General features: G+C 42.3%; 2 protein-coding genes across 4 annotated transcripts in view; one reads left to right on the top strand and one right to left on the bottom strand.

The window, feature by feature from the left end:
- The window catches only part of SAXO2 (stabilizer of axonemal microtubules 2), a 40,044-nt gene extending 31,352 nt beyond the window's left edge, over positions 1–8,692 (top strand). The window contains exons 1-3 of one of the 2 annotated variants that reach the window (XR_003131904.3): positions 2,650–2,954; positions 7,220–7,803; positions 8,496–8,692. The gene's annotated coding sequence lies outside the window, so the exon portion shown is untranslated. Of the gene's footprint in view, positions 1–2,649; positions 2,955–7,219; positions 7,804–8,495 lie in introns of those variants that run through there. The other variant, XR_007409894.1, reaches the window with a different exon arrangement.
- The window catches only part of ADAMTSL3 (ADAMTS like 3), a 338,177-nt gene that overhangs the window by 6,029 nt on the left and 318,128 nt on the right, over positions 1–14,020 (bottom strand). For both annotated transcript variants that reach the window (XM_025436861.3, XM_025436862.3), the window contains 3 exons: positions 10,637–10,820; positions 7,503–7,707; positions 2,483–2,583 (listed from right to left, as the gene is read on the bottom strand). In XM_025436861.3, the coding sequence (XP_025292646.3) occupies positions 2,483–2,583; positions 7,503–7,707; positions 10,637–10,820 (490 nt within the window). The remainder of the gene's footprint in view (positions 1–2,482; positions 2,584–7,502; positions 7,708–10,636; positions 10,821–14,020) is intronic.

Raw genomic sequence — 14,020 nt, 5'->3', positions numbered from 1 at the left:
GCACCAAGAGTGAGGGGGTGTGAGGTTTGGGATGAGGCTGTAAGGCGAGGGAAGAGGGGCACATGGGTGGCTCAGTCGATTAAGCCTCAAGTACACTTGATTTTGGCTCAGGTTGTGATCTTGGGGTCCTGGGATTGGGCTCTGAGTTGGGCTTTGTGCTCAGCAGGGAGTGTACTCAAGATTTTCTCTCTCTCTCTCTTTCTCTGCCCCTCCCCCATGTTCTCTCTCTCTCTCTAAAAATAAATAAATATTTATCATTTATGAATAATAAATAGAAGTTAATAATAAATAAATGGAAGCTGGGAGGGCTGTGTTTTTTGTTGTTGCAGCCTGTGCTTTTGGTGTCATATCTAAAAATACCATTTCCATTTTCTTTTAAAAAATAAGTAAAGGGAGGGAAGAGTTGACCATGTGGTGTTTTCTAGACCACATCACAGACTTTGGTCCCCCTTCTTCTTAAGATCAAGTGAGATCTCTAAAGTTATTTCAGTCTGTTGGGGAGGTGTGGTGGTGGTGATGATGCTATCAGATTTGATTTTGGAAAGGGCTGCTCAGGCTGCAGTGTGAGGAGTAGGCTAGTAAGGAGCAACAGGTGGAGGGGGACCAGCGGGATGGCCTGGCTATGGGTACCCACGGTAGAGATGGAAAAAAAGAGTGAATGGGTTTGAGAAAAAGATATAAGGAATCAAAAGGTACATAAAAAGTAATCAGAGGGTGGTTCAGTCTATTGGGCATCTGATTCTTTATCTGGGCTCAGGTCATGACCTTGAGATCATGAGACTGAGCCCCACACTGGGCTCCACACTAAGCGAGGAGCCTGCTTTAGATTCTCTCTCTCCCTCTGCCTCTGCCCTTTCCCCCTTCTCGCGAGCATGTGCATGTGTTCTCTGTCTCTCTCAAAAAAGTAATCAGAAAAGCACAAATTACAAAGGATGTAATTTTTCATCCATCAGGTTGGCAACATTTTTAAAAAGACTGAAACCTGGATAATATTCATAAAAAGGGGGAACCCTCCTACACTCTTGGTAGAGACATTTTGATGGTAACTTAGTAGCATCAGAATTATGCCTGTCAATTCCATTCCATTCCATACCAAAAACTATCCTACAAGCATATAACCCTCAGTGCATAAAGTTGTATGTTCTGGGATACTTCCTGCAGCATTTATCTGCAATAGCAAAAAACGAAACAAAACAAAAACTCCAAAACCAACCTGAAACAATTCAATGCCCATCAACAATGGAATGAGGTAATGTTAAATAGTGAAAAAGAGCAAAGTGAGTCTTACGTACTAAGATGGGGGAAAAGTCTGTAATGTAGTGATTAAGTTTAAAAAGCAAGTTTCGGAAAAATACATCAGGTATGTTAAAAAGAAAGCTCAATCCGCATATGAATCTGTGTTGTAAGCATCTCTGAGAATGCAAAGTGAAACATCTGGGTAATGCACATCAGCCTGTGTGTGGTCTCTATCTTCTCAGCAAAAGACAAAACTAGGTTGTCTGTTGAGAGGAGGGCAGCTGTTCCAAACAACTTCCATTTCAGGAAAATAGTTCTGGCTTGAGCTGTGTTGTGGGGAATAGGAAATGCGGCAGATTCTACACTGCCAAACCTTACTGAAGGCTCAAAATGGAAACTGAGCCAACTGTCAAGGTCATTTCCTTTTCTCTGGCAACACTCAGGGTGGGGAGGAAGGAAGAGGAGCCATATCTCGAGCACCTGCTATGACCCAGGCTGCTTAGGGGCTCCTCGCTAGCCAACTACTCAAAACTTCCCAACCATAATTTTACTGTGGACGGTACTATCCCAATTTGCAAATTAGGAGGCTGGGTAGCCCAGGTCACACAACAAAAGAAGGAGAGAATTCAGAATTCCTTCATGCTTGCTGGGGAGCGCTTCCCTGCGATGGTGGAGAGACCAGGCAGAAGGAGCCTGGGTCTCTGGGTGACCTCATGAAACAATGCTCTCTACCCCAAACCATGCACCAGCCTTGACTTCTACACAAGAGAAAAGCAAACTCCTTTCTTGTTTAAGCCCCATCACAAGGCAAAAGCTGATTTCATTCTCTGCTAAACCCCCATGCCAACATCCTAAACAACATAGTTTCTAGACAGAGGAATACCGTGGTTCACTGAACACATTAGGAAGACGTAATCTATAAACTTAAATATTATTAGGCTTGACCAACTTTGTATATAGAGGGAAAAATATCTGTTCTCAGTGCTACTCTTTTTTCTCTTTGGGGTATCCCTCTCTCAAGATGTTTAACATTCAAATAATTTGTACTTATACTTGTACATAGTAGTTAATATTTCAGTATGATGTATACTATCGAGGATGGCACAATCACAAGTCATCATTGGATAGGAATTGTCAATTGTGAGAGGTGGTAGACAGGAGAAGTCATTCGTTTCATTTTTCAAGCATTCACAGCCACGGACTGATGCAGATGATGATTCATGTCACCCTGGGGCAGGGCCATTACCTCCTTCTGTCATCGCAACGGGGGTCAGAGCTGTTGTGGTGTTGACAAACTGCATGATGCTGCTGCATCCTGCCAGGGCGGCCCAGGCAACGTGCAGGACACTAGAACAAAAGCACAAGGCAGCATAAACAACATTGTGAGGTCACACGTGCTGTGGTACCACAAGGTCACACATCAAACCCCAGCTACAGGGGACCAGTGGTTCCCCAGGGGAGGTCATGGAAGTTGGGAGGGCCAGACAGCCTTCCCTCAGAGCCAGGAAGATTACCTGAGCATCTTCCTCCTCCTCTTCCTCCTCCCCCCACACCCTGCCCAGAAACGTAGACCATCTCTGGGGAGAAGGGAAAAAAAAGATGGGGCCAACCACTAACTGACAGGGCTCAGGTCCAGAAATGATGATGCTTAAAGTCACAAGCGACTACCAAGTCAGGGTTTTCTTGCTCTGAGTGAAAGTGGAGGCTTGTGTGTCAAGGTGAGTTCAAATGTAGAAAAAAAATTTTTCTGACATGAGGTTCTTAAATTTTCCTGTAGTCATAATATTAATTTTCCTTATACTCTGTCTTATGCTTGAAAAGGCCTTTCCCATCACACTGGTCCTATTTCCATTCACCTTCCTGGTCATGTCCTTTATAGCACCAAAGTTTTTAATTTTTACATAGCCCAAAGGCTGTGTTTTTGTTGTTGCAGCCTGTGCTTTTGGTGTCATATCTAAAATTACCATTTCCTAACCCAAGACATGAAGATTTATGTCTACATTTCTTCCAAGAGCTTTATAGTTTTAGCTCTTAAGTTTAGGTGTTTGATCCCACTCTGAGTTAACTTTTTGCATATGGTATAAGCTAGAGATCCAACTTCATTTTTCTCTGTGTGTGGATATACAGGGGTCTGGCACCATTTGTCAGAGAGATTATTCTTTCTCTGTTGAATGGTCTTGTCACCCTTGCAAGAAACCAACTGATATGGATATAGAAATTTATCTCTAGACCTAAAATTCTATTCCAGTGATCTATATCTCTATCCCTTGTTAGCACCACACTGTCTTGATTACTATATAGCTCTAATAAGTTTTGAAACTGACAAATTTGAACCCTCTAACCTTGTTATTTTTTCAGGATTGTTTTGACTATTCTGGGTCCTTCATATTTCCATATAAATTTTTGGATCAGCTTGTCAATTTCTGCAGAGAAGCCAGCTGGGATTTTATAGGGATTGTGTTGAATCTGTAGATTAATTTGGAAAGCCTGGTCAGCTTAACATTAAGTGTTCTGATCTATAAATATGGGATGTCTTTCCATTCATTTAGGCCTTCTCTAATTTCCTTTAAAAACCTCTTGTGGTTTAACACTATTTTTAATTTATTTTTTATAAAGATTTTATTTATTTATTCATGAGAGACACAGAGAGAAAGGCAGGGACATAAGCAGAGGCAGAAGCAGACTCCTTGTGGGGAGCCTGATGTGGGACTCGATCCCAGGACCCTAGGATCACGACCTGAGCCAGAGGAGATGCTCAACCACTGAGCCACCCAGGTGCCCCAACACTATTTTTTTTAAACCATTCTTCCAGTGTGGTTAATTACCTTTGAACTTTAAACCCACTTTAACACGAGTCTGTTCTCTCATTACACTGCATGACTCAGTGTTACTCCTGCAGGAATGCTGCATTATTTTATTTACATCAGATCACACCAAGTAAAGAAGGTCAACCCACCCTTCTAATAAGTTTTCCTAAAAATTTCCTGTGCTCATTTGCTCTCCCTTATGAATGTCAGAATTACCTTAAGTTCCAAAAAAGAATTCTACTGTAGTTTTAGTTGGAATTTTATTATGTATTTCAGTTCATTTAGGGGAATAGATATCTTTATAGTATGGAGAGTACCTTTTATTCATCCTTCTTTTCCTTTATCTGTTTCAATAGTGTACTCTATTTTTCTTCATAGGTTCTATTTTGGTTAATTTTATGTGTCAACTTGGCTGGAATATAGTGTGTCTAGATATCTGGCACTTATTCCAAGTGCTTCTGTGAGGATGTTTTGGAGGAGATTAACATTTAAATAAGTAGTCAAGGGAAAGCAGATTATTCTAAGTGGGTGGGGCACACTCAATCAGTTGATGGGCCAGAAAGAACAAAAAAACTGACCCTACCCCCAAATAATAGGGAATTCCTCCTAATTGTCTTTGATCTGGAATATTGACTTTCTCTTGCTTTTTGACTTGAACTGAAATGCTGGCTCTTACAGGGTCTGTGGCCTGCTGGCCTCTGGGCTGGAATGAATCTCCAGCTTCCTGACTCACTCTGCAACTCTTGGGACTTGGCGACCTCCATAACTGCATTAACTTGTTAACTCATGCATGTATGCACATGCAGGCGCGCACACACACACACACACACACACACACACCCAACTGGTTCTGTTCCCCTGGAGGATACCTGCTAATACAGATACGTAGATTTTGGTACTGAGAAGTGGGGTGCTACCATAACAAATATCTAAACATGTGGAAGTGGGCTTTTGTACTGGGTGACAGGTAGAGTCTAGAAGAGTTTTGAGGTGCATACTTGAAAAAGCTGGACCGAGTTAGAAATATGAACATTTAAGGGGATTCTGATGAGGTTTCAGATGGAAATAAGGAAGAACTGGAGGAAAGGCAGTCGTCATTTGAAAATGGCAAAAATACAGGGTGCCTGGGTGACTCAGTGGGTTAAGCATCAACTCTTGGTTTAGGCTTAGGTCATGATCTCAGGGTCATGAACTTGAGCTTCTGTGTTCAGCAGGGAGTCTGCTCAAGATTCTCTCTCCCTCTGTTCCTCCCCCTCCCCCACTCATGCACTTGTGCTCTCTCATGCACTCTCTTGTGTATACTTTCTCTGTCTCTCAAATAAATAAATAAATCTTTTCAAAAAACAGCAAAACTTGGCTGAATTGTGGTCCAGTGTTTTGTGGACAATAGAACTTAAAAGGGACAAAATTGGATATTTCACTGGGGAGATTTCTAAGGAAAGTGTTCAGGGTACTTATAGGAGAATGTGAGGGGACAGATATATTGAAGGAATCATTAAAGTAAAAAGGAACCATAACTCGAGGATTCAGAAAACTCTCAGTCCATCCATATTTCATTCAAAGAATGAGATCGTATGTTCTGGAGGGACCACTGCAGGTGTGGCTGTAACTTCACTCCATGGAGCTCCAAGGAGCTTACCCACGGAGTTAATCAGCCATCCCAGCAGAGGTCAGGAGTAGAGATAGAATTGTACCAGGAGAGATAATGATGGGACCCAATTAAGGAAGGCTTTAGAAACTGTGGATTCAAAAAAAAAAAAAAAAAAAGAAAGAAACTGTGGATTCTACAGGATGGGATAAGCCATTCAGCTGCAAACATGCTTTATTCTTCAGGAAGAGGGAAGAATGACCCCAGATTCAGAGCTCACCAGGGCTGCCACTCCCACAACAAGCCCAGGGGGGAGGTTGTTTCCTCCTCAATTTCCATGGGCCCCACTGCCCCTGCCTAGTGCTTCAGGAGCAGGACCATTCCAAAGAGCCATGTGGGAGAGACAGGCATGCTGTCTTGGGCCATGGGGGCAATGCCACTGCCCCGGTGGGTCTGGAGGGCAGAGCATCAAGCCAAAGAGGATTATTCTCAAGTGTTAAGATCTAATGGATTAGCCCTGCTAGAGTTTGGACTTGACTGGGACCCACCACCCCTTTCTTCTGATTTCTCTCTTTTGGAAAGGGAACGTCTATCCTCTGCTTGTCCCATCACTGTATTTTGGAAGGATGTAACTTGTCTGCCTCCACAGCTTTGCAGCAGGAGAGGAATTCTGAATCAGGATGGCTTGCTTCTTACCCATACCTAATTTAGGTGACATTTGGTGAGACTTTGGATTTGAATTGAGGAAAGAATGGGACAAAACTTCTAAGGATACTGGGATGAGATGAATGTACTTTGCACATGAGAAGGACATGAATTTGGGAGAGAGGGGCAGAAGGCGGAATGTTATGGACCAAACTGTGTCCCCTCAAAATTTGTATGTGGAAGCCCTAACCCCCAAAGTGATTGTATTTGGAGACAGGCTCTATAAGGAGGAATTAAAGGTGAAATGAAGTCATAAGGGTGGGGCCTTCATCTGCTAGAAATTGTGTCCTTATAAGAAGAGGGAGAGGCACCAGAAATCAATCTCTCTCTCCGTCTGCACAGAGAAGGTGCCCCCTGAGGACACAGTGAGAAGGTGGCTGTCTTGAAGTGGGAAAGAGAGGTCTCATAAAACTAATCCTGATAGAAACTTGATCTTAGACTTCCAGCCTCTGAATTTTGAGAAAATAAATTTCTACTCTTCCAGGCACACCAGTCTGTAGCATTTTGTTATGGCAACCCTAGCAGACTAACTAGCTTCCTAGACATTTCTTTTAAAATTTTTTTCCGGGATGCCTGGGTGGCTCAGTGGTTGGGTGTCTGCCTTTGACTCAGGGCATGATCCTGGAGTCCCAGGATTGAGTCCCACATCGGGCTCCCTGCGAGGAGTCTGCTTCTTCCTCTGCCTATGTCTCGGACTCTCTCTCTATGTCTCTCATGAATAAATAAATAAGATCTTTTAAAAATTGTTTTTAAATTAAAAAAAATAAAAAATTTTTCTCAAACATTTTTTTATTTATAATGTTATTCAGGGTGGTATTTGGGATACGGGCTATGAGACTTTTGTGCACATGTTACTAACATTCTTCTGCTTCTTCTCTTGAAGCCTTCTCTAATTCTGATGGCCCTGGACCAGCCCGTCTTGGAACTTCTGTCACTGAGCTACTATATTCAAAGAATCCAACTCTGATTCACCTTTACATGGGAAGACAGAGATACTAGGATTTCCAAATCTAATCCTTCACGTCAGATACATACATTAACTTTAGAAATCAATCAGATTATCCCCACCACCCAAATTTTTTTAAAAAGAAACAACAACAACAAATGTATTAGAAGCAAAGTGATAATCACAGTTCTGTCAAAGCACTAGATTTGTCAGCTTGTACCTGGCCCCCTGGTTCGACGACCCACTGACCACAAGGATGAATGGAACATGGCCGTCTTCCTAGAGGTCTCTCCGTGGGAGCACATGCTCTTGGGGACACCACCTGCACAGTTCCGTTGGCTTTGATACGCTTGCAGGCCACTTGCCGACTGTGGAATCCTTCACCGCAAGACACAGAGCACTCTGACCATGTACCCGTGAGCCACCTGAGAACAAAAACTATGGCAGCTTAGTGAGGACTGCAATGTCAGATCCCAGAGGGAGTGTCTGGAAAAGGAAAAATTGAGCAACAGAATTACCAGGTAGAGACAAGGAACACTGGGGTGGAGTCTGCACGTACATGAGCGCTGGCACTTGTGTGGCCCCAGAGTACAGCTGGGGAAACGTTAGGTGGGAATTTAAAAAAGATGATTTCAACTCACTGAAACTAAGGGGAGAAAATAATTTTAAAACACATAGGTGCTATTTGCTCTATGAGATATTTACATGTTATTGCTATTCTTGTAGGGAAGACACCAATGTCCAAGAGGGTCAATAACTTGGTTATGGCCACATAACCACATGCCAGCAGAGCTGGGGTTGGTCTAGGCTTACTGACCCTGAAGTTCAGCAGAGCAGGGGTTCCTAACCTGAGCTCTGTGGTGTTCCAAGGGACCACGCACCCGGATAGGCAAAGAATTACCTCTTCATCATCACTGAGCTACAACTGAAACTTAGTATTCCTTTTGTTATAAATATGTCAGTCACAAAATATGGTAGTACTAGCAATATCTGGGATTTTGTTAACCAATGGAAATCATAGATGTTTTTACATGACATAATAACTGTGGGAGGCATCTCAAAATGTCATTTATATTTATCACTTCAAAATTAATGTACTGCTAGGTATTACAGTATTAACAGAGAAACAAATCCATGACTGTACCATCATTTTTTAACATGTTAGTATTGTATTTCAATGTCTTTGGTTTCCTTTTCCTTTTTCCTTTTACAGATTAAAACCGTCATTCCCCAGGCTTCTCCAGACAACCAGAGGTATCCGTGGCACAGAAAGATGAAGGACCCTCTGTGTGGAGAGCCCTAGGGTTACATGACATCTAAGTCATCTCTCGTAGATGTGAAAGTAGACAGCTGCTTATTCTAGAAATCTGCATAGGTTTGAGAATACTTAATAAACACGGTTGCTGGTAATTTTTTTTCCACTTTGTTAAGAGTTGAGAATTGACATAACCAGCTCCCCCGAGTTACTGCCACAGCGGTTCACTGCTTCCCGAGGGACAGATGACTCTGTGCAAGACCTTTCTCCACAGAACAGGACAGGTGTGGAGAGACACGTCAGCCAGGGTGCCTCCGATGGCCACAACCCTTCGAGAACATGCTCCCAGGCATCTGTTTGTTTTCCAGTGTGGCCCTGCTTCCCTCCTCCCTCCAAGACCCAGGTCAGCAGATCTAGTGTGGACCTTTGTATGAGGGCAGTGAGCTCTCCAACATAGTACCTGTCTCATGGCTGTGCTGCATAAATGCTACTGTTATTATATTTTATTTCATTTTATTTTACTGGGGATGCTGGTGCCATTTGGTCAGTTACCTGCCAGGTACTCTGTGATTCAATCAATCATTCATTCACTCCATACATATTTGTGGAAGGTGCACAATGGGGCAGACATTGTGCTAAGTGCTGGGAATAAGATGTTCTGCAAACAGCTGTGGATTTACCTCCTGGGACAGGACTGTCTAGCAGGAGAACAAGATAGATCATGGTAAGATGAAGATGAATGGCTATGAAGATGAATGATAAAAAAAAAAAAAGAAACTCCTATAGTACAGGGGCCTGGCTGAGCTTGGAGGGGAAGGTCAGGGACAGTTTCCCTAAGAGACATGAACAGAAAGAACTAAGTGCAAACAGTGTTCTAGGCAGAGGGAGCAGCATGTGCAAAGGCCCTGAGTTAGGAGGAAGGCACGCCTAAGAGACAAAAAGACAGCATGGAGTGATCACATAACCAGGCTGGGACAGACAATGACAGAGTATAATGGCAGCCCGAGGTATAAGCACAGAGGGACTTTTGTTCTTCCACTCCTGTATTCAGCCGGGCAGCAAATTTTACTAGTGTGTGTGAGGCACTGGTGTAGACTCCAGGGTGAAAAAACTGAGCAAGACAGACATACCCACAATGCTAGGGATTAGGGCCATTGTCCTAAGAACCACAAGAAGTTTTTGAAGTGTTTTAAACAAAGAGGCATCATGGAGAATTCATGTTTTATTTTTAATTTATTTTTTAAAGGTTTTATTTATTTATTCATGAGAGGCACAGAGAGAGAGGCAGAGACATAGGCAGAGAGAGAAGCAGGCTCCCTGCGGGGAGCCTGATGCGGCACTTGATCTCGGGACTCCCAAATCATGATCTGAGCCAAAGGCAGATGCTCAACCCCTGAGCCACCCAGGTGCCCCCAAATTCATGTTTTAAAGACTATTCTGCTTACGTAGGGGAAAAGCACTCTGGGGAGGGAGCCAAGAATCAGGAGGATTCTGTAGCAGTCCCCATGAGGGACGCTGATGGCATAAGCTCCTGCAGGAATGGTGGAACTGGACAAGAACAGTTGGAAGTGAGAGAAGCAGGGAGGTCTGGGATGCAGTCACTGGATCTGGAAGCCTGGGGCGGGGGGCAGATTAGGTTTGGTGGAGATCGTGCATTTGATTCTGGACATTTTTAAATTCTTGATTTCTATCATCTCTTACATTAGAAAGGTTATTAAGGGTTTTTATCCAGGGTGGAATCTAGGGAATGGCACTTTGGACAGGACCTCTGATGACTCTGGCCTGCTGCATTGTCTCCGAGGCAAACTCACAGGCCCGGCACCACTAAAGACCAGATAATACTGTGAGCACAGAAAGAAGATTTGGGGAGCGGTCAGGAGCCGAGGCTCTGAGCGCAGATCATCTTGATTTGAATTTGGCCTTTATAACAGTGCGGCCTTGGGGTCCTTGTAAAATAAGAAACCCACATCTACCTCCAAGGTAATGGTGCGGTGGTCCCCGTGAAGCACTTAGCAGAATGCCTGGTGCCAAGTACAACTTACCAGGCCTTCTAACACAAGCAAATACCTGGTACAGATGAGAAGAGTGACTACACATACCTCGGGGGGCAGTCCCGGATGTTACAGGGCTGAAACCCGGCCAGCGGCTTCTGGAGGTGTTGGCAAAAGGCCTCACTTACTTCCTGCCCGGTGGCCAGCACACACCGGGGCCTCTGAACTCGGGTTCCCAAGTGGCCACAGGTGGCAGAACAATGTGTCCAGTTACCGAGCTCCCAAAAAGGCTCTGTGGAAAGGAAATGAAATGTCATGACAGCCCTAAATGAGGTATGATGATGGGCCTGGAGCGGACATGGCTAAAGACCATCAGGAGCTGTGTCTTGGTTAGCCGAGGAGCACAGAGAGCAAACCATCCCCTAGTGCAAGGGCTCCTTTAAATTTCATGTTTCCTCCACTGACTTATTGTAATAACTGGGGAATGGTGGCCAGCATGGGGCCCTTGGACCACAGCCTGGAGAGGCGCTATTGGAGGCCAGCTGGACTTGCCAGAAAAATCCCAGAAAGAGGGAGGAGGTGCTCTGTGCAGTGGGCTGGCTCCTCGGCATTCTCCGAGCAGAGCCAAGAGGACGAGAGAGAAGGGTATCTCCAGGGGATGCTCTGACCGGTTCTAGTTCTCCAATGTGGACCAGGCGGAGAAATGAAAGACTGTTTAACAGGGACTGGGGATTAAGCACTAAGGTTAAAAATGCATTTCATTCCATTCTTACTTTTCCATTAATTCTTATCTAAACTTCAGCTTACTGCTGAAACTGCATAAATAATTTGTCGTGGAGACATCTGGAAAGGTAAGAATGGGAGTTTCCTTTAGCGAAGTTGAAGCTGACCACCTCCAATAATTATGGCTTTTTAATTTTAGTCCTCATTCCAAACAGCCTTTCCCTTCCTCTTTGACACTTGGTAAAAAAGATGAGATACAATACGATGATGACAGATTTGTGTGTGACCACAGAAGGTGCCAGATTTTCCTGTCACAATCACAAGTAATTGATGGCTACCAGCTGTGTCCACAGACTCCCTCACAGAGCAGAGCCATTTCTTTAACTTGTTGTTTTCCAGATTTTCCTTCTGATTTTTGAATTTTTGTCTTAAGTTGCATATGGCATCATTTGCAAAGCAGAACTGTATATATTTTTAGTTGGGCCCCCAGGATTACAGTTTATTTAAAACAATTTTTAAAAATAGCTGGGTTTATGGAGAACCTCATAGGTGAGGTGTACTGAATTAGACACTTGGTCATCAATTTTTCACTTAATCCTTATGGCCATCTTGTGAATTCGATCCATTTTATTTGCAGAAGTGTGAAAAAGCTAAGTGACTTGCTCAAGTCCCTTCACCCAGAACCCAAGTGTGTCTGACTTTACATTGAACTTTACTATGCCATATTTCACAAAGACACCTTGACACTTCATGACAGGACAAACATGCATTTCTTTAAAAACATGTGGTTTTTTTGTTTCTGTTTTTTAATTGAGGTGTAATTCACACACAATAAAATGCTCAGCAATCTGGTGTGCAGGTTTATGAGTTTTCACAATTGTATGTGTTCTTGTAACCATAATCCAAAGCAAGATATAAAACACTTCATCATCCAAAAAGTTTCCTCTGAATTTGATCAATTTTAATCATTAATTGAATTATTTTAATCAATTATTTTAATCCAAATTATTTTAATCAATTCCCCTAACCCTCCTTCCCAGGCAATTACTTGTTCATTTCCATAAGTATTCGTTATTAGTGTCATCTGCTCCTGGACTTCATTCATGTACTCTTTTGCATTTGGTTTCTTTTACTTCACATAAGATTTTTGAGATTAACTTGTATTGTTGTACATAGCCCATTCTCTATTGTTGCTGAATAATATTCCATCATATGAATATACTATACTTTGTTTATCTATTCTCCTTTTGGTGGCCAAAAGGAGAATATGAAGTGAAGGCTGCTATATACATTCTTGTACACATTTTTTTGTGAACATGTTTTCATTTTTCATTTACCCAGATATGGGCAAATATCTGTGAGCAGAATTGCTGTGTCAAAGGTAGGTGTATGCTTAGCTTTGTTAGAAACTAACACACAGTTTTCCAGAGTGGTTGTATTAGATTACACACCTACCACCCATACGTACAAAGAGTTTCAGTAGTTTCACATCCTTACTGAAATCTGGCATTGTCAGTCTTTTCATTTTCACTGTTCTAGTAAGTGTAAAATGGTATCTCTTTGTGGTTTTAACTGTCATTTCCCTGATGCCATCTGTAGATCTTTTGTGAACTATCTGTACAAGTTTTTGCCCATTGTTTTGGAGGGGAGGAGAGAGTTCACTGTTTTGTAGGAATTCTTTATATATTCTAGATATAAGTTCCTCATCAGACATATGTTGGGCCAATCTTTCTCCTAGCCTATGGCTTATCTACTTATATTCTTCATGGTGTGCTTGAACAGATTTTAATAATTGTGATGAGGTTCAATTTGATAATTTTTTGTTAATGGTTAGTGATTTTGGATACAAGAGCATTTGAAAAGTAGATCATATTTACTCCCATAAAAGACTTATCATTGCTTCATATGTGTTAGGACTATACTCTAGTCTTTTTTTAAATTGAAGTATAATTAACATAGAGTTGTATTAATTTCAGGTGTATAATACAGTGATTCGATAATTCTATACATTATTCAGTGCTCATCGTGATTAGTGTGCTCTTATCTCCTCACCAATTTCACCTATTCCCCATCCACCTCCCCTCTGGTAATAATCCATTTGCTCTCTGTGTTTTTTTTTTTAATTTTTATTTATTTGTGATAGTCACAGAGAGAGAGAGACAGAGGGGCAGAGACACAGGCAGAGGGAGAAGCAGGCTCCACGCACCAGAAGCCCGACGTGGGATTCGATCCCGGGTCTCCAGGGTCGCGCCTTGGGCCAAAGGCAGGCGCTAAACCGCTGCGCCACCCAGGGATCCCTGTGTTTTTTTTTTTTAATATCTTTTTGTTTCCTTGTTCATTTGTTTATTAGATTCCATACATGAGTGAGATTATATGGTATTTGTCTTTCTCTATCTCACTTATTTCACTTAGCTTTATACCCTCCAGGTCTATCCATGTTGTTACAAATGGAGAGATTTAATTCTTTTTATGGCTGAATAATATTCCATCGTATATATAAACATATCACATCTTCTTTATCCATTCATCTATTGATGAGCATTTGGGCTGCTTCCATATCTTGGCTATTGTAAATAATGCTGCTAAAAATATACGGGTGCATATACTTTTCAAATTAGTATTTTTATTTTCTTTGGATAGATACCTGAGTAGAATTACTAGACCATATGGCAGTTCTATTTTTAAGTGTTTGAGGCACCTGCATAGTGTTTTCCATAGTGGCTGTACCAATTTACTAATATTAGTATCAATAGTACACAAAAATTCCTT

Source organism: Canis lupus, chromosome 3 (assembly GCF_003254725.2).
Source record: "Canis lupus dingo isolate Sandy chromosome 3, ASM325472v2, whole genome shotgun sequence".
Taxonomy (NCBI): Eukaryota; Metazoa; Chordata; class Mammalia; order Carnivora; family Canidae; genus Canis; species Canis lupus.
Note: the sequence above shows the minus strand (reverse complement) of the source record. Positions and strands in the feature narration are given on the sequence as shown.